Source organism: Myripristis murdjan, chromosome 20 (genome assembly GCF_902150065.1).
Source record: "Myripristis murdjan chromosome 20, fMyrMur1.1, whole genome shotgun sequence".
Classification (NCBI taxonomy): Eukaryota; Metazoa; Chordata; class Actinopteri; order Holocentriformes; family Holocentridae; genus Myripristis; species Myripristis murdjan.
Window position 1 is genome coordinate 5,248,178 of NC_043999.1, and position 24,992 is coordinate 5,273,169.

The following is a 24,992-nucleotide window of genomic DNA, read 5'->3' on the forward strand; positions in this document are numbered from 1 at the left end:
TTGATTTTACTTTTCTCGTGTAAAAAACTTTTAAAATTTAGGTTTATTTATCTGTTTTTATTTTATGTTATTTTATTATTTATTTTATTTAAAGACAAGCCTCTGCATTTTCCAACAAATGCATCTTCATAAGCCAAATTAGCAACTTTAAAAAATATATTTCTGAAATGAACTGAGGGGAATTTTGTCGAGCAGGTTGAATAAAACATTTGCTGGTGCTCCTGCTTTGTGAACGCCGCCCTGTCGCACAGACAGAGTGATGTGTCACCCTGCGGAGTGTGTGCGGTCCTGTTCCTTCACACCGTAGGAAGAAAAAAAAAAAAAAATACAGAATCCAAAAGAGGCAGGTTGTCCCTGCTTTGTGACGACAGAGCTCACGGCTGCGAGGCGACACACTGGAGGAGGAGAAACACGAAGCAAGCGGAGCGAGGGAGCCGCGAGTCCAGCTGCTGGAGGTTTGGTCCCTGAAACTTGAATCCAAAAGCCGACAGACTCGTCCTCTCGCCTCAAAGTAGAAAAGTCGGGTCGAAGTGGAAGAGGAGCCGGTTCGCGGTTCCATCTGCAGGAAGATTTGTGACGTAGCAACAACACGAGTCCCAGACCCCGAGAGGAGAGGAAGATTTTTGATAGAAACAAAACCCGACAGCACGGTGGCCAGTTACAAAGAGCTGAGAAGCTTAAAAAAAAACAAAATAACACAAAATAACAGCAACAAAAATGTTCCTCCGTGTTCGAAAAATTCCCAGAATTCCTGAAGGGTTCTAGCATTTTGACGAGCTGTCTGGATTTCCTGAAGTGAATGGTGTGTGTGTGTGTGTGTGTGTGTCTGTGTGTGTGACTTTGTGTGTAAGGCCTTTGAGTTGGTGATGCACAGGAGGTAGAAGTCAGAATCAGGCGATCTCCATCTCCCGTTCAATCCCAACGTACTTCAGAGCGTCGGCCTGACTGTACCTGGAAGAGCAAAACACACAGATCTCAGTTCAGGGCTTTTATTTTGTTGACTCTTTTATGCTTTCAGCAGTTTCATTATTCAGCCTTCATACTTTTTTTTTTTTTAAACAATTAGGTGTTGAGAAAATGAATCTGCAGTGTAGCTGCTGGCATTGGTGCCAAGCAACATCAATTATAATTGAATTCTTATCAGCTGTTTCAAACGGTTTCTCTTTCTCACTCCTTTTCCTTTGTAGAGCTTCCAGATCCTCGTTGGGGATTTCGACAAACTGTTTGTTTGAACTGCACTGGAAGCTGGTCATCAGAAAATTTTCTAACTTGAAAATCAAACTAATGCTAAAACAAAACCTTTTTTCCCCCTCAAAGCCAAACGGCTGTAATTCACTGCTGCAGAGAGACGAGCGGCTGCAGGTTGGCAGGTGAGGCGATCAGCTCCAGGTGGCAAAAGACAACAAGCCGGAGTGACACGTGTACAGAAGTGTGGTTGGAGTGACGGTTCCAGGAGACACTGAGCGTTTTTACATGCACACCATATTCCTGTGTTATTCAAAATATCTGCAATATTCCGGTTGTGCGCGAGTCATGTAAACACACACCGAACCCGATTAAGGTCATATTCCGGTTGGAGAGAATTCTGAATCAGACTCCTGGCATGTGCCTGTTCCAACTGGAATATTGTGCCATGTAAACACCTTAATCGGAAAATGCCCCGTACCGGAATATTCAGTCACGTCTGCGCATGCTCGATTCGCAAGGAATCCTGGGGCGTCTTTGTTGCTATGGTTACTGCAAGCAGGAAGAACGACATGGCGAACAGCAGCAAGAGCCAGCAGGCTGCAGTCTGCCTTCAGCTGATCAAAGACTTAAAGATCATGGAGGATATCGATGGGAGAAAACACAGAAATAGCGACAGAAGAAAAAGAAGACTTCTACTTCTGTATTTCTGGCAGACCAGACGCCGCATTACATAAGAGAGTGGAATACGCTGAAACACGGGAACATGCCAAGTAACATGTAAATGGAATATTCCAGTTGCCGCAGCGCAGTTACCTTAACCAGAATATTGACCCAAACCGGAAAATGGTGTGCATGTAAACGTAGTCAATGGCATCATCAGCCAATCAAAATGTGAGACTGGAGCCGACCTGTATCATGCATAATGTGTTTAATGTGTATAAAGAGTATAAAGCGTGTGTTGTGTAAACGCTCCCGGGTGACTGACCTGTAGTCGAAGAACAGCTCCTCCCCGGTCTGGATGGCTCTCTTGGCAAAGATCCCTATTCTGTGATCTCCATTCACCATCATCACTGCACACAACATCATCATCATCATCATCATTACTGGTCTTATAATTATTACTATCATGACTATTATGTGTATTGATGTAATGTTTGGGTTTTATTGATATGTTGGGGCCTTTAAGTAAATACTATCAACCCATAAAGCATCCTGACTGGAAACATCACAAACTGGCATGGGATGTGCACGGCCCAGGACAGGAAGACTCTGCAACGAGTGATTAAAACTGCCCAAAACATCATTGGCACCCATCTACCAAGCATCAGAGATATCGGGGAGGTGAGGTGCCTGCGCAGAGCCAAAAGGATCCTAAAAGACAACAGCCACCCCAGCCACAGCCTGTTCACCCTGCTGCCATCAGGCAAAAGATACAGAAGTATTCGCTGCCGTACAACCAGACTACAGAGCAGCTTCTTCCCTCAGGCTGTGAGACTACTAAATGCACCATCTGCACTCCTCCATGTTTAATAATTTTATTTTCTATACAATCAATTAATCAATCAAGAGGGAACCACACTTTAATTTCATTATTCAACCTGTTGTATAATGACAAATAAACTTCCTTGTATATCTTGTATCTTGTATATCTTGTATAAAGTCCAGTTCTGATCCGGTGCAGACGCCCTCACAGCTACATAAAGACGGTCTGGAAAATCTCCAACTGTGTTTTATATAACGTGAATGGATGAGATTAAGAGTTTTATAGCACATTCAAAGGCCTTTGCACACCAAGTCTGTATTTTACATTATTGTTAAACGTGCATCCTGTAATTTTCCTTACCACAGAATTGATGCGTCTTAAGGAGCTGAAAATGCACCGATAACAAAAATTATTTCCCTGTTCTGGGTCTAAGTGTGAACTAAATTACCCTTTCAACTCCTCCTTTCATAACAGTGTGTGAGTTGCTGTGGTTTGGCCTGATACACCTGTACTATAAAAGGGAAGGATTTCTCAAAAAAGCACACACACTTCAGTTTTTTTTTTTTTTTTTTTTTTTTTTTTTTTTTAAGATTTTAAATAGTACAAAATATCAGCTCTTGGAAAGTTGAGTTCTAGTGCTGGTCTCCATATATTTTATGCAAAGTCATTCCTAACACTACCAACGCTACGGTTTCTGTGATTATTCCTGCTGCTTCCACCACAACAACCAAGCTGCAACATTGAAGAAGAAGCTAAACACACACTCAAATATTGCCTTTTGATTACAGCTCATTAAAACCTGCTGATCAGTTCTGAAATGATTCTGGACTCGCAACAGAACACAAAGCAACAGGACGGGGGAAGAAAAAGCAACGAGACCGAGTTGGAGGTAAGATGTAACTTTCTGTCTTTTGTTCTCCACTCCTGCTATGTGAAACCGTGTCTGAGGATACGAAGCCCTGCTGTGTTCGCCCATCTGCCAGTGCATTCTGGGTAGGAAGCCGACGCGGCTGCCTGTCACGCCGGCTGGCTTTCAACAACCTGCCAAATCCATGAAAAATCTTTCAAATGAAAAACTAGTTTGGTCGATCTTTGCAGCGACTCGCTCCTGCTCCCAAAAGCTGCAGAATCGCCGCTTTGTGAGGAAATCAATACAGTTTCTGAAGTTTTACCTTGAAGGATCATCTGTTTTCTCTTATTTTTTTTCCCCGAACTCTACCTGAGTCGAGTGTTTTCTTATACTGCAAAAAGTCAAAATGTTACCACTGGAACAAGCAAATTTTTACAGTAAAAATTTGCTTGTTCTATTGGCAAAATTTGTTTCTTGTTTCAAGCTAATTTTCACTTGTTTCAAGTAGATTTTCACTTGAAACAAGTGAAAATTGTCTAAAGACAAGTTATTTCTGAGCTGATCATGTCTTATTTTAAGTGTAATGAGATATTTTGACTAGAAATAAGACATTTTTACTTAAAATAAGACAAATAATCTTGGTAAGATTTTGACTTTTTGCAGTGTATCAGCGCTGCGTTACCTTTCACTCTGCGTCACGAGGAAATGTCGGTTAATCCCTCAAAAATATTTTGCCTTACTTTATTATCAAATCCATGTACAAAGACAAAAAAAAAAAAAACTTAACTGATGGCAATAATTTCAGAATGATTCAGGGAAATGTGAACTACACAGACAGGTTCTCCTAACAAGCTGTGGGCATAAATGGAGTGACTAACCGCGGGGTTTCTTTTAATGCAGCTTCACCGTTTGATGTGTTCAGACTCCAAGTGCTGGAGCTTTTGCAACTACTAGTATTACCTCTGCGATAATGATTCCAGTTTTATCTCTATGTTAATGTTATTGTTGTTACTGCGAGCGCTGTGGCCGGTGTTCGTCTCGGCGTCTCACCTTTTGCATAGCAGTTCGGGTTCACAGAATGGTTGGCGAAGCGGATCTTGTTGCCTTTCCTTGTGGCATCAACAACAAAGTCTGAGGAGACACAAACACACAGATAATCAACACAAACATCTCTCACACAAATAATTACTGTGTGTGTGACTGTGGGCTTTAAGCGTGAGTAGTTTCTGTCTTCTGCAGCTGTGTGTGTGTGTGTGTGTGTTCACGTGTTACCGTTGTTGAGGTTGAAGAGGAAGCTGCACATGTATTTGTCGTAGACCTTCCCTCTGCGGTCTGCTTCATCCTGGGAGATAATCTGACGAGACAAAGGCCGAATGTCACGAAACAGCTCCCACACATTTCCCACAAAGCCACGCGACATTTCCAGCTGCATCAAACGGCTTAGTTAAAACATTTCTTGTGCATATCCAGCACCTGGATATTACCAAATTAATTTAGCATACGTTTACAGCTTTTCTTATTTTGGTTTTTATTCCCTTTTCACTGCTGTACAATAATACAAGTGGCTACTGCAGTGACCAAATTTCCCTACAGGGTTCATTTCCTTGTTATGCCTTGTATATTTTGTTTATTATATTTATTATGTCTGGAGGCAGCAGAGACATACCTCTCCACAGTATTCAGAGATGAACTCGTTCTTCTGGACCGGCTCTTTGATGAAGATGCCCCATCCTGCCACGTCTGACGGAGCCAGCAGAAGGTGCTGCGACGGGGAGGGGAACAACAGAAAGTGCTGTTTGAACTTGTGCTCTGTGTGTGTGTGTGTTGCTGTGTATTTTGAGACTGTCAGGGCTGGCCAGGAAAATTATTTTGTCCTGAGGGGTTTACTTTGGTCCGTTTTTGGCAAGTGTGTTTTGCTTTCACCGTTTTATTTAGTATTTTGCTATTTATACTGCAGGATTTAAGCAGCATACTGTGTGTTTGGAATGAGACTTCCATATCTGTGGTCGGTCTCTTGCCAAAGTGGCTGGTTTGGCACACGAGCGTGCTCTCTGCGCTCTCTTTGTGAAAACCTGTTTGTGTTTTAAGATTTCTGGCATGAGGACGTTTCTGCTCAGTGAGGTGATTTCAGCCAATTCTCACTTCCTCGTGGGGTTATTTGAGGATTTATGTTCAAAGGATAACATGATTATGACCCCAAATGGCAGCGAGAGGAGACGGTTGGAAATAATTCGACTTCAGTTCCCAGAATTCCAGCGTCAGTAAACGCAACACAGCACGCTTGTGTCTACCAGCGCTGCCTGTGTTTCACATCAAAGAGACGAGAGGAAAAAAAGATCTAATGTTGTTGAGTCCAGCTTTCCCTGCTGCAGCTGTAATATTAGAATTATTAAGTTTAGGTAAGGGAATGAATTCAACATCGACAGATACTATTAATTAGTAATCAAGGACACCAATAACTGATACTCAGGACCGATATTAATTTCCAGGACAATTGAAAATTACAGTGTGGTGTAATTTTCAGCTTATGTTTAGTTCCCAGACGTCCCGAGGGGGAATAGACACAGAGGTGCCATAGACTCCAATGTTAAAACTGTGCTATAAAAATACTATTTAAGAAGTAAAATTAAACACAGTCATGGCTGGAAATCATCTCAGCTGCTACAATAAACCATTTCCCATGACTGAGTTACGATTTCTAACTTTAATCGCTCTAGAATAAATAAAAGTCGATCAGCAGAGAAGCCATTCACCTCCATTCGTTTTTATATCATAAAAACCATGACGGTAAAATACATTTGAAGTCTTTTAATAAGGGCTGCAACATTATGACAGCGTGATTGCCATGTCTTTTCGTTCGCTACAACTCTTGTAACAGTATTTTTACACTGGAGCTTTAACATTCAAATCTGTGGCACTTCTGCATCGAGTTCCCCTCATGACGTCAGGTAACCAAACATGGCGGCGAGGTGAATAAGGCAAATTGGTTGATCCCTGTATGAATGCAGTCAGGTGTGTGTGTGTGTGATACCTTCTTGGCCCCTCTCTGGATGGAGCAGTTTTTGCAGGAGACATTCTTGCTGTCCCAATGCTCTGCGGCGCCGCAGGTGAGGCAGAGGTCGGGGTCACACTCCCTGACCGCCAGGTAGCAGGGACACTGCTTGGTGTTGCACTGAGCTTTACACCTGCAGCCTGGGAAACGGTTCTGACCTGCACACGCGCACATACACACACACACACACACACACACACGTTAGTATTAAACAGGACGAGTCAACTGATGCACTGTGTAGATAAGACAGACAAGTTTATTTTTTCACTTTGACAGAGCCAGGCTAACGACTATCACAGACTTTAAGTCTTTATGCTAAGCTAACAGGAAATGCTACCCATAGGAACTGAACCACTGGACGTACAGAGGTGAAAATGGTATTGAACATTTTGTCAGAAAAAGGATATTTTGCCCAAAACGGTGGAGTGTTCCTTTAAACTGATATTTTAACTGATACTTTAAACCCATATGTGCATCAATTTTCACTATAACAATAATCAAAGCTCCTTTTGAAAACACTGTTGCAACATTGCAGTGAATGTAGGAATTGTGTGTGTGTGTGTGTGTGTGTGTGTTGTGAACTCACACTCAGAGCTGCACTGGCAGAATTTCTCACAGAAGTTTTGCGCGGTGACGCAGGGACAGGAGGAGTCACAGGGCTGCCGCGGGTGGTCACATGGCTGGTAATTATACACGTGATTGGACGAGCCATCTGTAGAAGGACAGAACAAATATACATGTTTTTTCTTTTTACTGTAAAGTATATTTCAGTACCACGAAAAGCACTCTACAAATAAAATGTATAATTACTATTATAAGAATGTCAAATAGGATATTTTATCTTTTGTTTGTCATTTTATAAACTCAGACTGTAGTTGTAACTTGGCCAACATGCCATCTGGCTGATGTTTAGCTTGATTTCCATCAACAGCCGTGATGTCCCAGCTTTTATTCTTCACAGCATCAAATTGCAGAATGTGTGAAATGATGCAGATATCACTTTTATGGACATCACGACAGTGCAATATTTTGTGATGAATTTCTATTTTTTTTTTTTTTTTTACAATTTCAACTTATCATGACATGAAAATTACCAAATCCTTTTGCCATGAATTTCTAGCTAGAAGTTTCAGATCTGTAAGCGACTTGTGAAAATGATTCAGTCATTTTTCACATTCTTCATACTTTCCCAGACTTGCCAGACCTGCGTGGGAACCGTGTAAGCCCGTCACCTTCTGGCAGGCGATTAAAGCCGCAGCCAAAATTCATCACATGATCATTTTCCTTCTACACCCAGGTGAAAAGGCGGTGATGTGGTGACCTCTGACCTTTCTTCAGCTGGATCTTCCTGCAGTGCGTGGCCCACAGCCTGTGTTTCCTCTTCTTCTTCCTGGGAGGTGTGTCCTCGTCTTCAGCGGGAGCACGAGCGATGATGCTGGACTCCTTCACCCTGAACTCGTAGACCTGCAGGAGACGAGTCACACCGCCTGTCAGTCAGTCAGGAAGCTTCTAGGCAGGAAAAGTCTTTTCGTCTTTGCTTGAAATGTGAGAGGATGAGCTGAGAGCGCAGAATGTTTTTTTAGCACTGAGCAACAGAGACACAAGATATTTCAACTTTTAGAAATTCAGCACACTTAAAACCATGTCTGAAATTAGACTTTTTGAGTTACCTACTAAAGGCTGTTTTAAAAAAAACATCAAGAATAATCAGCCAAAATACTGTATATACGTTTTTCATTGAAATGTCTCACAAAAGTTCTGTGTGAGAAAAATAATAAAGAAACAAGACAGAGTTTTCATTTAAAACTTGACCACCTGCGTGTACAATGTTTACAGCATCTTTTTATGTCCTGGCCTTTGTGTTTTCTTCGTCATGGGAGCGATGGGAAGCAGAGAAGATTTGTCCATCAAAACAGGAAGCCAAACAAAAGGCCAGGGTCATGGTTTCACTTTCTTTGCTATTTGTTTGTCTCCTGGTCAGAGTGAACAACGGTCAGCAGAAACCAAATCTGAGGACATGCAAGACTAAACCTGAGAAGTTTAAATTTTGCCAAAGTGATGATGGGTGTCTAGAAACCATTATTAGGGTAAACTGCTTGGAAAATGAATGAATGATGATGATGCTTGCTTATTTATCCATTTTCTTAACACAAACATTTTTAGACTTTTATGTTTTGACGTTCTAGTATCCACCTTGTGCCACGTCTGTACTGTTTCCAATTTCTATAACCCGTGTACGGAATCCAAAGTGGGAAAATGTTCAGGAATAGATCAAGGGTCACCTGTCTGCAGGTCTTGGTGCCTATGAGCCGTGCGATGGCGCAGTAGTTGTCATAGTACGTCCCGATGAGAACCCTGAACAGAGAGGCTTCGGCTCCGCTCCAGTCCACCGCCTCAGGGTCGCACGTCAGTTTCATCTTCACTGGAGTCTGGCACCGAGAGTTCCCCTCTGCAAACATAATAAACACAAGCACAAAAGAGTGAAAATTTAAAAAATGAAACTGAATAAAGCTAAATGATGGTTGGGTGACATGTGAGCCTGCACTATAAGGCTTTGTTCAAACTGCAGGCAAATCTGATTTGTTTCTCTTACCTGATGAGAAGGACCGGCTGTTTACAGTGTTATCTGCAAGTGATCAGGCACCATTACACCATCTGCACTAGTTACTGTGGTAGAGATGTAGGCATGTGTGTGCGTGCATACAGTAAAAAGCTGCAGAGAGAAAGATGCATGTGTAATCTTTCACAGCATTGATTTATCAAGTCATGCAGCAGGTTTCCTCGGTGGCAGCAGTCAGTACCAGCGACAGGAGATTGATATCTGTGGCAAAGTTATGTTACAGTTACAGTCGGCTCTTTGTTTTTTTCCGGTGCTCTGAAAGTGAGACCACAATCATGTGTCGTGGTGTAAGTGCTGTTTTTTTTTTTGTTTTTTTTGAGCGGCCAAAGTGATCAGACTGCACATTTCAAACTACAAACAGATGTGGAAATGTGATTTCCAAAAAATCAGTCCCATTGTTCCCTTTTTTTGCTGTTCAGATTTGATAAAATCAATTTGTCTCAAGTCTGGGTTTGCCAAAAATCAGACCTAAGAGTAAAAACAGCTTTAACGAAATATAATATTCTTAGCATTACAAACACAGAGGAAACCAAAAGGACGGCGTGATGAGGCTCATAATAACAAATTCATGACCCCTGATGGTAGGGCTGTGCGATATGATCCATCACAATATAACACATGTTCTTCAAGTGACATGAATAAATAGTTTGACATTTTGATTTATACACTTGATAAATGTAACATAAACTTAATCATACTTTATTATTTTCTTTCCTTTTGTTTGCAACCTTTATGCAATTTTTCAATTAAACAGTAAACAATATATAAAATATGGCTGTGTAAAATAAAAGTGTAATGATGAAAGGAGTCTATTGGCGATCTGTACATGCTTCCCGATCATCCAAAAAACAGAAAATGACCTGCAGTAATAAATTACAGGAACGAGTTGATTTGTGACAGACAAAATAAACACACAGCCCTACATGATGATACTTCTATGTAGTGGTTCTTCAAAAAAAACAATCCCTATAAGGATGTTTTATCTAGTGAGGAACCCTAAAGTGATCATCAACTCCCTCTGGACTTTCTAAGGAACCTCTACTGAACCCATAGTTTCTGTACTCTGTGAGTGTGAGTGTGAGTGTGTGTGTGTGTGTGTGTGTGTGTGTGTGAGAAAGAGAGAGAGATCATACCCGAGCTGCTGGTGTTCTCGTCCTTCTTGTCATCATCGTCTTTGTCGTTGTCTCGCTCGTCGTCTTTGCCGCCCTCGCGGTCGCTGTCTGTGTCTTTGGTTTCCGAGGAAACGGTGGGGGTGCTGGGCCGGCTGTTGCTGTTGCTGTTTGGCAGTCGTCCGCGGCGACGGCCGACTGTGCGCTTGGAGGGCGTCTTGGCCCGCTCGGCCACCATGCCTGCTGGGTACTCCCCCACCATCCCATCCTGACCGATCACAGCACAACGACAGTGTTAGTCCAAACGTCTCTCTCCTTCATTCTCACCTTCCGCTTCCAGGATTATTCTGGAAAGGACACCGTCTGTGACCTTTACACTCCTCATTAGGGCTGCTTTGACTGTTGTCATCTACCCAGTGAAACTAAGATTTGAGGCTTATACAACAGTGGAGGGTTTGACATTTAAGAGGCTGTTAAAAGTTTGACTTCATCCCGTTGATTCATCTGGTCTCAGGACTTTAAGACGGATAAATGGAAATTTACAAGCCTCATCAATTTCCCATCGCTTCTTTTTTCTTTTTCTTTTTTTTGAAATCATGCTTTTGCTGGATACTTTTACAAAAAAGCTTTTGTCAATTAGCTATGAGGAGTTGGCCCTGAATGCAATGAATGCTAATTACTATTTTGGATTTTTTCAAAGTTGAAAAAATCATCAATTCAATGTTTATTCAATCAACTATTGACTTTTTGTTGCTTCTCTCAGGCATTTTGCTCTACATTTTATTATCGTTAGTTACTTACATTTTTAAAAAAATCATTTTCATACACTTTCACATGGTGTGGTGCAGCTTTTAGAGGTTTTGTAACAAAGCAACACTAACTGGCAGGTGCATAAAGCAGAGCAGTGGCCCAGTTACATTTGCACATTTTTTTTTTACAGGTTTGCCGATGAAAAAAATTGGACAATTATGGTTACTCACTTGAACCAGGTACATGTAGCAGTCGATGCCGCAGGGTTTACTGTCCACCAGGTTCTCCATGTTCTTACGTTTATACGTGTTTGGAGTGGCGTGGAACGCTGCCGGAGGAGAGACAGAGACAACGGCTTTTAAGACATTTGAAAGAAGCTGTTAATGTGTCTCATCCTGAGGAACTTGGGTTAGCAAATTCTGTATATTCTTTCAAAACTCACTATTTACAAGAGGGCTTTTTTATATACTACTACTGTTTTTCTTGTATTTATTGTGTGCTTTGTTTTATCAGGTCCTATGCTCCATATTTTATTATGTTTACTTTTTATGTTTTTAATTTCCATTGCTCTTATCTTGACTGTGTGTATTATTTTAACTTGTTATGTAAACCACTTCGCAACTATGTTTTGAAAAGTGCTAGACAAATAAGGGTTATTATTATCATTATTAATGTTTTTGTTATAAAATGTTGAATTTCAATGATACAAATGTAATATGAGGTTTTATGATGTTTGTTTCTTTACCAAAATGTTAAACATACTTCAGACTCAGAGTTTTGATTGACGTAGGGCTGGGACAATATGCAATTTTGAAAAATCGAACAAAATTATCAATAATTATGGCTTTTTTTAAAATTATATCTACAGTACTGTTAAGTTGTCACAAGATCAGTATATTTCCTCATTCCCAAGTGCTCAGTGATATTTTTCACACTGTCTTACTTTTCAAAACACAGCCAAACATCACAGCATCTTTTACACTGACACCGGCACAGTTTGTTTTCTTTTTTCTTTTCTCGACTGCCTGGCTGTGTGGTGTTCAGACTCCCAAGGCAGCAAAGTTCACAGCAAAGTTCATCAACGATTACTAGGAAAACAAGGACAGGAGCGTTTTGGAAGCCTATCGGCATACAGGTTTATTTATCCATATTCTTCATTATCAATAAGTGATAACAGCCCACTGATTAAAAAGTTTATTATTCTGTCATATTCTGCAGGGGAAGTGAACATAAAGTGACCACGACTGAAAACAAATATTATGTTTGGTGACTCAGGCTAACAAAACTCCATGATGTTCTATGAGCTGTCCCAAGGAATTTTATCCAGTCCCGACTTTCCCAGTTTCCTTTCCTTTCCTAAGTTTCAAGATTCCATAACATTCCAGAAATTCCGCGACCCGTGGGAACTGTGATACGTGCACAAGTTTGTGATTGCTTGGCAGGGCGGCACGGTGGTTAAAGAAACAATCGTAGAACCGAAAGGCCAGACAGTTTAATCCCAAGTGACAGGCCTCAGAAAAAAAACACCAGCATGTTCTCCTTGATGAGGACATTCCCTGCTCCTTCAGTTTAGCTCGTTTAACATGAGACTGAACTGTGTGTGTGTGTGTGTGTGTGTGTGTGTGTGTGTATACTAACGGTGGAGGAAGCAGTCGTATTTGAAGCAGCGTCTGCAGAACAGGGTGTGGAAGGAGTGGAGGCTCTGCTCCCGCTGCACAGAGCGGGCGTTGGGGCCGTCGATGTTCGGCGTGCACTCGGGCGGCAGCGCGCCGGGCAGCTGCTGCTCCGTCAGCTCCTTGTACCTGACACACATACACACAAACACACACACGCGTCACAGCTTCTTGCATTCTGCATGAAGAGATGAGAGAGCCCCAGTGAAACACACAGACCACGGCTGCCGCACAGTTCCCTTGTCAAAACTCCCAATTTCTGTCTTCCTCCAGGCGCTGGTTTTCTGATTATGGCCGGTGCGGATTAGCAGCAGCCATGTGAATACAAATGTCAACGACATCAAATCACTTTACTTTATAAACTCTCTTATATTCAGCGTCTGAAATCAGTATTTGAAATGACATTCCAAACTACATTAAATATGTTATCATTTGTGCTTTCTTTCCAACTATTCAAGATTTGCCGTCCATTTCCAAAATCAGTCAAGAGCTGGAAATGATAACATTTTAGAGCTGAGCGATGTATTGATATTACAGAGATACTGTGATACGAGACTAAAGATCATCTGGGATTTTGGAGATGGTTATATTGTGACATAACATAATTGTTTTTTTCCTGGCTGTAAAGGCTACATGCCAGTAAAGGGGTGCTGTTTTTTTTTTTTTTTTTCCCAACTTATCAGACTTTTGTATCCATTCTCTCATTTGTCTCCACCTGCTTGGTCGTCATATCCACATCACTAATGACTGCTGATCAAAAAATCTTCATTGTAATCATCTTAGGGAAACATTAACCGTCATCCCTGCAATATTGATGGAGGCTTCAGTCAAAGACATTGTTATATTTGATTTCTTCCTTATCGCCATGGCTTAATCAAATTTATGGCTTTTCCAGGCCTGAAAAAACATGATTTATGTGCAGGAAGTGCATCTAGTACAAACAAAAACAGTGACGTCTTCAGTCAAACTCACTTTTCTTTCAGCTCTTCGGTGGAGCCTTTGTCTGGGAACATGGAGGAGATGGCTTCAAAAATCTTATCAGAGGGAAACTTCTTAGTGCTGTCGTTGTTGGTCCGGCCTGGATACACAGACACACACACACACACACACACACTTTCCATCAGGGCAGGAAACTCGGTATTTGTCAAATTCCTGCCCACGGTGGCTGAAAGGTCCCAAATTAACCTGCCACCCTCACCATTCCCCAACCAACATGTTTTTTTTGTTTTTACAGAGGAGAAAATAGCCTCAAAAATGTTGGCCAGCTACCTGACAGAGAGGCTGGTACAGTACCAAACATTTACTAACATTTGGCTGGTGGGTGGAATTAATTTTAACAAGCAAACATGTTGTCCCCCCCCACGGATGATGCAGCAGCGCTCGGGCCAGTCAGCAGCAAACACGCGTCATCCCGCCTCCCTCCCAGTTTCGTCAAAATCAGACCATTAGCGGCTGACAAATCACAAATTGATGAATGAAAGGACAGGGATGAGCCAACGTCTCCAGCCCAATTTCACTGCGTGGGGGACCGACGTGAGGAAGCAGGTCTAACAGTCATAATTATTTCCCTCCACACACCCACCAGTGTTTTTCAGCTGGCAGCTGAGCAGATGCGGGTGGGAAGCTCTCGTCGTGGCTCCTGCTGTCGCTACGCGAGGCCGCCGGGAAGCTTGCTTGAACCCTGCTGCTCTTTAGATAACAGCCTGAATACTTGAACCTCCCAGAGCAGGGCTCTCCAAATGTTAAAAACCTGCAATTTTCTCACTGTGCCTCCACACTGCAACAACACTGACACGTCACCCCAGCCCATTCATTTTCTATACGGGTTCATTACTTGATTTAATCACCATCTACAATTGTGACTGACGGATATTTGTTGTAACCTCTACGTCAATTTTAACACATGATTACGTTTGTTTTCACTTTATCTGACATTAGTTGTGCATTTGCTGACGTGCTGTATAACATGTTGAACTCCAAAAATTACCGTATGACACAAAGAGAAGAGCTAATGTCACTTCTCACTCAGCCATTGTAGCTACATGGCCAACATGTTTCCCAGGACAGAAAAGGGAAGTTTTATCCAAATATCTCACCTGGATAAATAACAGTGCTAGTTAAGTAAACATATAATGCATGTCATAAGGATCAGAAATCGCATGGGATCACACTGAGATTGGAGCTCGGGTGTAAATGCAAAAGGCAAGATCATGTTGTTTGTTGTCCAGATAAAGATCGCAGTTTCCATGTCAACATGAGCATGTGTGGGAAAGAATGAAAGAATGAAAGTTTGAGAGCATGAAACAATATCTGGGCAACAAATAATCATGACTGAGCCACAAGCCGGGGGGAAACAAACAGTGTGGGGCGAATGTATTTACAGATTAGTCTCTGTTGTGTTGCAGTTGATTCCTGTTTATCCGTCAAAATGAGGTGGATTTGGAATTATCTGTCAAAGTTTCAAAAATTCTCTAAATGTCTCTGTTAATGAACCCCCTGATTTCCTGTGGAGATGATCAGCTCGTGTGCGGACGGTCAACAAATTGTCAGCCAAGAAACACTGGCCTCAGCTGAACTACTGGCTGTTGTTTGCCATCGCCGGCCAAACTGCCAGACGGACCAACTGTTTTGTGAATAACTGGCTTGTTTTTTCATGGTCGAAACGTTATCTCACACCAAATCAATTCATCGTTCACACAGGGGCCTCTTCGCCCAACCAGGTCGCTCAAAGTGTGAAGGAGCAGCGAATTCATCTGGGAATGAACAACAAATAAAAAAAAAAAAAGCCTCAGTGATGCCCCTTACTCTCGTTGCTGATGAGCGGGTCCTTGCGGGGGTCCTCCGGGTGCTCCTTGCCGTCACACAGCTCCATCTTGTCCACCTTGAAGTCCTGCTCCTCCTCTTCGTCGTCATCCTCGTTGTCACTGTACTGCGTCAGGGCGCTCACCAGCTCCACGAAGATCTCGTCGTTGATGAAGCCGCACTCTGGAGAAACACAAAGCGTGCAGCAGGAAGAGACAGAAGGAAATGTGAGGTAAATGTTTTGGAGAGGATAATAACTGTGTTTTGTGTTGGAGGGCAGCACAGTAAAATTGTCACTTCTAAAAATAATGGAGGAAAAGAGAAAATAGAAAGCAAGAAAAAAAAAACATTGAGACACATTTCCACGAAAGCATGAATACTTTTATGTCATATTTTATTATCTTTAAGTACACAAACAGGAACAACTACAATTAAATTCTCATACAAGATAACAAACTGGAAAATTAAGCTCCTGTTTTTGCTTAATGGACTTGGCTTTATGAATCATCCATGTATGCGTCATCCTAATATTTTGCCAACAAAACGGTTCTGTTTTTGTGGGTGAAATTAAAAATAAAGTTCTCAATCTGTGATGTGACGTGTTGTAATTTGCATTGACATCTTAAAATGTGAGTTTCGTTAATGTTTATTATAAGACAACTTTTACTTCCTCATATTAATGAGGAAGTACTGCTCAACAAATGTGAAATGACTTGTAAGACATAAACGTACAGAGCAGTGAAGTGTTTCACTCCTGACTGACTGGCCTAAAAGTGGCTCCTTCCACTGCACCGTGGTAATTACTTTACCACTAAATTAGTCCAAATATTCACTGCTTCAACAAAATCACAAGGGAAAACGCTGTATATTAGTGGTGCGCAATTAATTTAGTATAATTATGTGTTGCAATTTTAAGTTGAGCGCTTAATAACAGGAGAATACAGGGTTTTGTGAGGTGCTGAAATGGTTCATTTTATTTAGATATTGAGAGAAGACACAAAAAAAAGGAGCAATTTCCCCCCTTAGAGCATCAAGACGAATAATCGGGATTACAAGCTGTGATCTTAATATCTGGTACGCATAATGGACATGATCATTTTAGTGACGACCATGTAGTTTTATTGTACTGTGTGTCTCTGCTGCCTCTCACCTCTGTCTCCGTGGACTTTGCCGTCATAGTTTTTGATGAGCTCCTCTATGAAGGTACCGTCCTGGTCCAGGATCTCATCTCCCATGTAGGGGATGTTATGGAGCACGGTCTCATCCTCCACCTAATGGAAAAGATGAAAATGCAAAACTTAGACACAGAGACAGATTGGTGCCGTCACAACTTTGGTAATCCCACGGCAACGGTGTCCAAAATTAAGCAAAAATACACTTTGCAGGTGCGGCCATGATGTGCGCATACACACCATGAAGTTCTGCTGCAGCGGTGACCAGGAGTACATGACCGGGACCGAGGCCACGGCGTTCAGGGTCTTCAGAGGAATCACCTGCTTAGAAAACTCGGAGAACCCGCTGTCCACCGTGCACTGCACACACACAACAGGAAGAGTTAAAACACTGATAATCTGGTGCCCACTCTGTCAAATGTCAAATTCCTTGACTTTTCAATGACCTTACATGACTAAAGTGTTGAATTTCCATGATCTATATACTTTAAATATGACATGACATTATTATAAGTCCATGACATTCCACAACTTCTCCCAAGATTTTTTTTTTTTTAATTAAATTTCTTCTTTCACTGTTTGGAATAAAATTTCATTACTTTCCAGAAATCTCATGACCTGTGGGAATCCTGCATAGCTTCCTTTGATGTCAGCACACATTTAACAAGCCGACACTGCAAGTTTAATGTTAATGTTACTGCTTCACAAATGTAATACAACTGCTATGAATGCATTCAATTTAAAATACTGCAGACAGCGTGTGTGTGTGTGTGTGTGTGTGTGCCAACCTCTCTGGTCCCTCTCAGGGAGCTGACAGATGTCATGATGTGAACAGGCTGGATTCGCCTAGTCTTCCACTCCTGGTTCAAAATGTCCGTCCGCTCCATGATTTTCTGGCGGTTAGTGTTGAACATGCTCTGGAGGAGGTCAGAGAAATGTGCAACAACTCGATAAAAAAAACTGCTCGGGCAGACAAACTTTGCAGCAGTCTAAATATACCAGTATCTGACAGTATCTGGCTCAGTTTGTCCACCTTGCTCTACCTGCTGTTCTGGTGGGCAAACAGCCACCGTTCTCTGCTCTTGCTCGTTGGCAATATGTGTGACAATGACTGGTGTATTTTGGGATGCACCAACCAAAAGGTGACAAAAATATGAAGGAGTCAAAGATCAAATGTGTCAACGGCGTTTCCTACAAACAGAACCTGCTGCCAGCCAGACATCCAACCCCTGTATTTCCATCTTTGTTTTTTCTTTGCAGTAATTTTTAGTCTTAGATTTAATTTCTCCTAAATTGAATCCCTGTACTGATAATGGAGACCTAGATCAAGCTTCTCACTTCATTTCATTTTAGCTCTGTAACAGCATACAAGGAGTTAAAGGACTTCAGTGTCATTAAAGCATGTGGCAAGATACATAGTGCTGAACAATTAACCAAAATGGAATTCAAATTGCAATACCCAAATTGCAGGAGGTACAATTTTTGGATAAAAAAGGTAAAATGTGTGACAAACATTGTTATAAATAAAGTAGCACAGTGCTCCAGAGGTGCTCCTGCCTACAGATTGTACTGCCTAGCTGTAAGGGAACATGACACCATCATCGTTTTAATAGCTTTTTTTCAATGAAAATGAAAATTACAATGCAAAAATGATCATTCCTGCTAAATCTGTAAATCATATTGCAATCACATCTGTAAAAAAATAATGGCAATATGATTTTTTTTCATCATATCATTCAGCCCTAGAGATAAGGGAATTTACAACTGTACTATATATAACTGTCCCTATTTAATAGACTGGATTTGACAAACTGTAACAGCCATTGCACGGATGATTAATTAAGCAATAATCAATGATAACGTGGTGTACTGAAATAAAACATAGGTCAAAGTGCGTGCACAGTAATAGGAGTCCTACCAATCTGTGACTAATACACTGGATGAATACATTGATAGGATTTTAATAACAGTAGCTGCATCCTGTAGCTATAAAAGTAGCTATAAAATTAAAGGAAGAATCCACTCAAAAACACACCAACTCCATTAAATAAACAGTTACCGGGGGTGTATGTTGAATTTCTGGGCCCCGTTTTGTTGTTTGGTGGTGTAGTTTCCTACTCACGTCTGTGGAAACAATCTGGAAATATTTTCAGTGCAGCTACAACGAAGTGCAGTTTTAAAGTATTTCTGCTTTACTGGAGAGTCACAGTCAAAAGCGACAGGAAAGCAACAAAGGTCCCGGGCCGGATTTGCAGCCAGGATGTTGTGGGTGCATGGTTTATGAATGAACCTCCTCAGCTGCCAGGATGCCACTACAATAGCTTAATGACAGGTAAACTTTGAGCTGCCTAAAACATCAACAGAAAAGTTCAGTTTTAATGCCAGTGCCCTGTAATCAAAGAGCAAAGGTTTCTCTCTAGACCTGCCATTTTGCACCAACATTCATGTAATCACACAGGGAGAAACACACTGTGGAGGAGGTTGAAATATCAAATTTCAGAAGACCAGAAAGCAATGCAGCCAAAGGCCATGCTGCATTTGAACAAAACATTACTTTTACTCTTGCGCTTAACATCGTAAAACCAAAAGCTGGATGCAATGCCAAGTTCAGAGCAAGTTTTCTAGGAATTATCACAGGCACTGGAAGAAATATTGGAAATCACTAGCAGAAGCAGAAGTACATGAGACAGGGAGGTGAGTTCGCCCAAAAGTAAAAACATACCACTTCAACACAAAAAAAAAAAACCACACCTGGAATGCATTAAACATCACAGATTAATAATATATAACAGTTTAAGTGCATCAAAGGGGATTTTTCCTGTAAACTATGAAGTCGTCATTTTTTTTTTTAAATAAACACATTAAAATTCATTAGGAACAGATGTGTATTTTTTATGTGTCAATGATTTTTGTGTCAGGGAGCCACAACAGAGTTTGTTCACCAAAGACCCTGTTAGTTAACAACTTCATGTACTTGTGGACAACACAATGTAAATTTTCACAAAACTTAACACTGATTTGGGGGGCACATTATCTGTTTCCTTTTTCAAATTAAACTTTACAGGTAGATAAAAAGGTGTGTACTAAATATTTGGTGCAATGTAGAGGTCAGTTTTAGGCAGGAATAGTGCCATTTATTAACTAGATGATTATATGAAATGGTATTATAACTGTTTGCTTTAGGGTTAGATAATAAATTTAACCAAGAAATCTACAAGAATTCAGTGTATCTGGCTCTGTAGTCTAGTTTGTAACATCAGAAATGTGAATCAGATGCAGAAGAGCTTGACTCACTTGACAAAAACTAACAGATGGACAAATGAAATTAAACAAAATGTTGAAATGAAGGCCTCAACTTGAAGATTTATTGAATGACTTAAGGCCTAACATTTCTATAATTAACTCTAAGACATTGTAAAGCTTTGCAGGACTTGCAGGCACACTGTGTGAGACAAAGGTAAGGGTGACATGACTGATTTATTTACCACATATCTGGGTGTAAAGGAGTCATGTATTATAACTTTTATTTACTGACTATGATGGCTGGTGCATCCCAAATCCTACTGGTCATTTTCAACATTTTACCACGCAAAAGTCTTTAAAAAGTAACAGCAAGTCTAGATTATGTAAATTTCTTATGTACCAAGGTGGCTGAACTCAACGACTACAGGTCAAAAGTACCAACACTTGGCTGGTGTTAACGTCACCTCCTGGCATGTTGTTGAGTTTTACTTAATATATAAGGCCGCTTGTTTGCCTGTATGTAACATTTACCCTTCCTCTAGACCTTTTCTCTGAACGTTTGCACAGTGTGAGAGCCGGCGAGTGAACAAACCTTGACCTCGTCGGCCCGCCTGAAGCGTTTGAGCTGTCGGAGTCTCATGTACTCGGACTTCACTCTCCTCTTCCAGCAGCCGGGCCCCTTCTCCGAGCGCTTCCCAGTCAGCACCATGATGCACCTGGAGCCAATCAGAAGAGGGGCATCAAGCTTCCTGCATGTTTTTCAAAGTCAGAGTAGTCACGTTTTATGGTTCCACTCTTGGGATTTCAACAAGCGAGACAAGCGATTCCACGCTACATCTTCCTCGGCGTCTCTACACTCAGACAGATGCACAATCTAAATATTTGTCTCTATGATATTTCCAGTAAAGACACTAGTATCATCTGAAACTAGACGACTTAAAAAATCTGCTGGTACCAAGCATGTCATGCTAAATTGTCAGCAAGAGGACTACATGTTGCTCCAAAGTTAGACCGATACAGTATTGCTAAGAATCGATGCAGCATTTATGGGTTTTGTTTTTTGTTTTTTAATGACAGAGTTGGTCAGTCTGTCTGCTTGACAATCCAACTCTGCTGCAATAAAAATGACTTCAAGTGAGATGAACAGAACTTCATCTTATTAGATAAAACAGATGTTGGCAAAGCTTTCTCTTGGGGACATAATTTGCAGTTGAAAAAAGGCAATAAATAATACATCTTACTGCAATACTCAGCATATTGCAAAATGTTTAAAATGGCAATATGATAATATTGTATTGTACAATACAGGAGAATTTTGACACATCCAAACAGGAAATCTGTGAAAAATCAAATCACATTGCATTTTTTTCCAACTGTGGGCATACAAGCCTGCAAGCACCCACAAACGGCTGGGAGCCCCACAACTTCTCATGCACCTGGCTGACAGACACAATACACCCATTCATTCACAATGACACTTTCTATTCAGCTCTCACTTCTGCACTCAGCCATCCACACACATCACGGTTCAGGTGCAAGCACTGGGAATCCCCCCACTACCTTGCCAAGTTTTCTGTTCACTGGGGAAAATCTGACAGGAAATCCAAGCGATTGTGTTTTCTTTCATCCTTGTGCACTCTCAATTCGTAAGCTGTCATAGTTTTTTTCTGACTGTGTAGAGGAACTGGAGTGGAAGCCCCTTCCATCTGCCCTCCCAGCAGTCTGTCCGTCTGCGAGCTGCTGCCTACTAGCCTGCCAGCTCTAATCGAATCTCACACTTTTCAATGAGACATGTCAGACGGCTGTCATGGAAACATTGAATCTGAGCAGTCAGCAAACATTACATTCTAAGAAATGTGGTGGGGCTGTCCTGAAATGACACATCTTGCTCTACGTAATCTTCAAACCACAAGCTGAACGCACAATAGGAGTGGCAAACAAAACGGGCTGGGCTGCAGAGGATCACATGGCCAAGTCGAGAGTATTTCCTTGGCCATGTCCAAGCAATTACAGATTTTTCTGGCACTCAACAAGCTGAAGCTGGGGTTAGATACAAGACAGAACTGACACGGGCCATTTGAGGGCATCTCAGTTCTCTAGCTCCCAAATTGAGCAATGAAATATTATCAGATTTAACTGCTGAAGCATAATTGAGCTTTGGTGTAGTGTTGGGTTGTATAGTTCCCTGGATGGCATGTGAGTCCACATGGTGATGAAATATCCTCATTAGCTGCTCTGTGTCCCCCTGGGCTACAAATAAACAATACTGGATCTCTCCATCCACTTCCATAGCAAAACAGCTCCCAAAATAACACTTTCAGCAAATCAACAAACAAAAACAAAGAGGATTATGCCAATATAAAAAACATTAAGTCTCGGTATCCATTTTTCTCATGTAATTACAGTGATCTGTGACAAAACTATCAGGTTGTTTCTTCCTGTCACAAAGCTACTACTCGGTAGTTTCCTACAGACACTAGCTGTCTCCAATTCATGTAGGAAAATAACAAGAAAACAGGCATTTAATTTACTCCAAAAATGGGTACTAGGACTTGTTTTTTTATATTAGCGTATTCCACTTTGTTCCTGTGCATTTATGCGTTAAAAGTGTGATTTTTGGGACAAGTTTTGCCATGCAATGAAAGTGAATGAGAGACTTAAAGAGAGTATTATGGACTAACAGCAACCCAGAGGAACACAGAGCAATTAATGGGCCTCTTTCACCATCATGTGGACTCATAACACACCCAAGTAGCTATACAACCCTACTCGGGGAGGAGGGGAAAAAATCAATACAGCATAGCATTGTGATATTTTGTGTGGCAATAATCTATCGATACACAGACAACAAACATCAATACTATATTGCCAAGTATCGATGCAACATTTATGAGGTGTTGATGACAGAGCTTGTCAGTCCGTCTGCTTGACAATCCCATTTTGCTGCAATAAAAAGGACTAGTGAGATGTACAGAATGAAAACTTTATCTTATTAGATAAAACAGATGTTGACAGACTGGGGGACATATACACTACTCACAAAAAGTTAGGGATATTCGGCTTTCGGGTGAAATTTCAGGATGAACCTATAATGCATTATAACCTTTACAGGTGAACTTAATGTGACCTTCTGTAAACTTTTGAATGCACATGTCCAACTGTTCAATGTTTCAGTACTTTTTGCACAAGCTGCTGTTCTCTAACAAGGAGTTTAACGGCAAAATTCACATCAGGTGTTTGATGCTCCAGCTCATCGAGGTCGTATCATTAGGGAACGGCTGCTGGAGACTGGGGTACCTCAAATGGAGTGGCCTGCACTTTCTCCAGACCTGAATCCCATAGAAAACCTATGGGATCAGCTGAGTGGCCGTGTAGAGGCTCGGAGCTCTGTACCCCAGAACCTCAATGACCTGAGGGCCGCCCTTCAAGAAGAGTGGGATGCCATGCCTCAGCAGACAATAAGTCGACTTGTGAACAGCATGAGACGTCGTTGTCAAGCTGTAATTGATGCTCAAGGGCACATGACAAGTTATTGACACTGACATTTTTTGTTGTGGTATATCCACCACTGTTGTTGGCTTTTGTTTCAAGAAATTGTTGAGATGAGGAAATCACCAGTGTATGCTTCTACTTAAATGCCCTACTTTCATGATATAATATCACTGTAGCGTGAACATTTTACATTTTCCATAAATTTCACCCAAAAGCCAAATATCCCTAACTTTTTGTGAGTAGTGTATATATCAGATTGTCATATTATGGTGATTCACACCCCTAAACCCTACAATCTAGCAACAACAAAAAAAATTTCTTGAGGTAGGCAGCTGAACACTGCCCCCATAAGACATGTAAAGCAACAAATATTTTACTGTCAGTGACCTCAGAGATAAAAACACCAAGTGCTGTCAATGACCTGTCAAAAACATGCCATCTTCCCCACTGACTGGGTGTGAAACTCAACATTTAGACAAGATTGTTCTCGCCTCTGGATAAAACCAATGACATGCGAGTTCAAACAGCTAAATTAGATCATTTCAACTTTATTTATAAAAGGAATTCATTAATTTAATTTAGATGTTCAGTTGACCAGTTACCCAGTTTCTACTACAGTAAAGGACAGCTCATTTCCGACAGTGTCATTTTTTTGCGCGCGGGTTGGTGTGTGTGAGTGTGTGTGTGTGTGTGTAAGTGTGTGTGTGGGATGGGGTTATATCGAGCGATTAATCGACTATCAGCATCCCTGCCCCATACTATCGATATTATTCCTGCCTTTAGGAACCGACTAGTGGTCGACCTCTACTAACTGGACTACAAAAGTGCTAGCAAGTTAGCTAGCGTGCTGTTAGCTTGCCAGCGAGCTAACAAACAGTCAGTTAGTGCAGCCAAAACTAGACCGCGTTTATTTGAATTTCCATCCCGCAAGAGGAGAAAAAGACACCGCTGACAGCTCGGCTTACCTGCACGGGAAACTCAGTCCTCATCCAACGAGGTGATCCAGGTGTGGTGTGACCAACACAGGGGGGGAAACCGTCCTTTGTGTTGCGGATTAGCTGGCTCTGTATTCCGGCTAGCCGTTACGTTAGCTCGGCGGCTAGCTAGCTTCACACCGACACCGGCTTACTGAGAATCGGCGCACAAAGAGGCTGTTTCCAACTTAAACCCCGCTCGGGAACACACGACACGGTCACCGGCCAAGCGTGTAGATGGAAGGCAAAAGTTTCAAATGCAGGCTTCCCCCCGAAAAATGCCCAATTTCAATATTTCCGCCTCAGCAAACTGTTCAAACCTCTCTGCCGTCTCTTCTGGACTCGCCGCCCACTACGACGGCAGCAGCGAGATTCAAGAAGCGCCAAACGTTTGGACCAATCACAGCGCCCCGCGTTCAAAAAAACGCCAGTGTCGTAGCATCTGATTGGTCGGATCGTATCTCGGGTGTTAACCAATCAGAGGCAGCGCTGCCTTGGGGGCCCCGGAATGGGGGACATGTGGATCTGTTCTCTTTGTTCTCCCATTTATCAACGAAATAAAATTCAAAATGTCCAATAAGGTT

At 41.6% G+C, this 24,992-nt stretch overlaps 1 protein-coding gene across 1 annotated transcript; it reads right to left on the minus strand.

The window, feature by feature from the left end:
* ezh2 (enhancer of zeste 2 polycomb repressive complex 2 subunit) lies at nt 1-24,752 on the minus strand. The gene is made up of 19 exons (XM_030079245.1): nt 24,400-24,752; nt 20,535-20,658; nt 17,488-17,616; nt 16,940-17,059; nt 16,678-16,798; nt 15,531-15,710; nt 13,698-13,803; nt 12,691-12,854; nt 11,283-11,380; nt 10,327-10,570; nt 8,856-9,022; nt 7,902-8,037; nt 7,160-7,285; nt 6,553-6,731; nt 5,188-5,283; nt 4,794-4,875; nt 4,572-4,652; nt 2,174-2,258; nt 1-951 (listed from the first exon to the last, which is right to left on the minus strand). The coding sequence occupies exons 2-19, from the start codon at nt 20,649-20,651 to the stop codon at nt 891-893; spliced, it is 2,292 nt and encodes a 763-aa protein (XP_029935105.1). The 5' UTR covers nt 20,652-20,658; nt 24,400-24,752; the 3' UTR covers nt 1-890.
* Between the last annotated feature and the right edge of the window lie 240 nt (nt 24,753-24,992).

Coding starts and splice junctions, on each gene's coding strand:
- ezh2 (XM_030079245.1), bottom strand. CDS start 20,651: ATGGTGCTGACTGGGAAGCGCTCGGAGAAGGGGCCCGGCTGCTGGAAG. Junction 16,799..16,939: donor CGCTGCAGCAGAACTTCATG/GTGTGTATGCGC, acceptor CTTTTCCATTAG/GTGGAGGATGAGACCGTGCT. Junction 952..2,173: donor GAGCTGTTCTTCGACTACAG/GTCAGTCACCCG, acceptor TTGCTCTTCCAG/GTACAGTCAGGCCGACGCTC.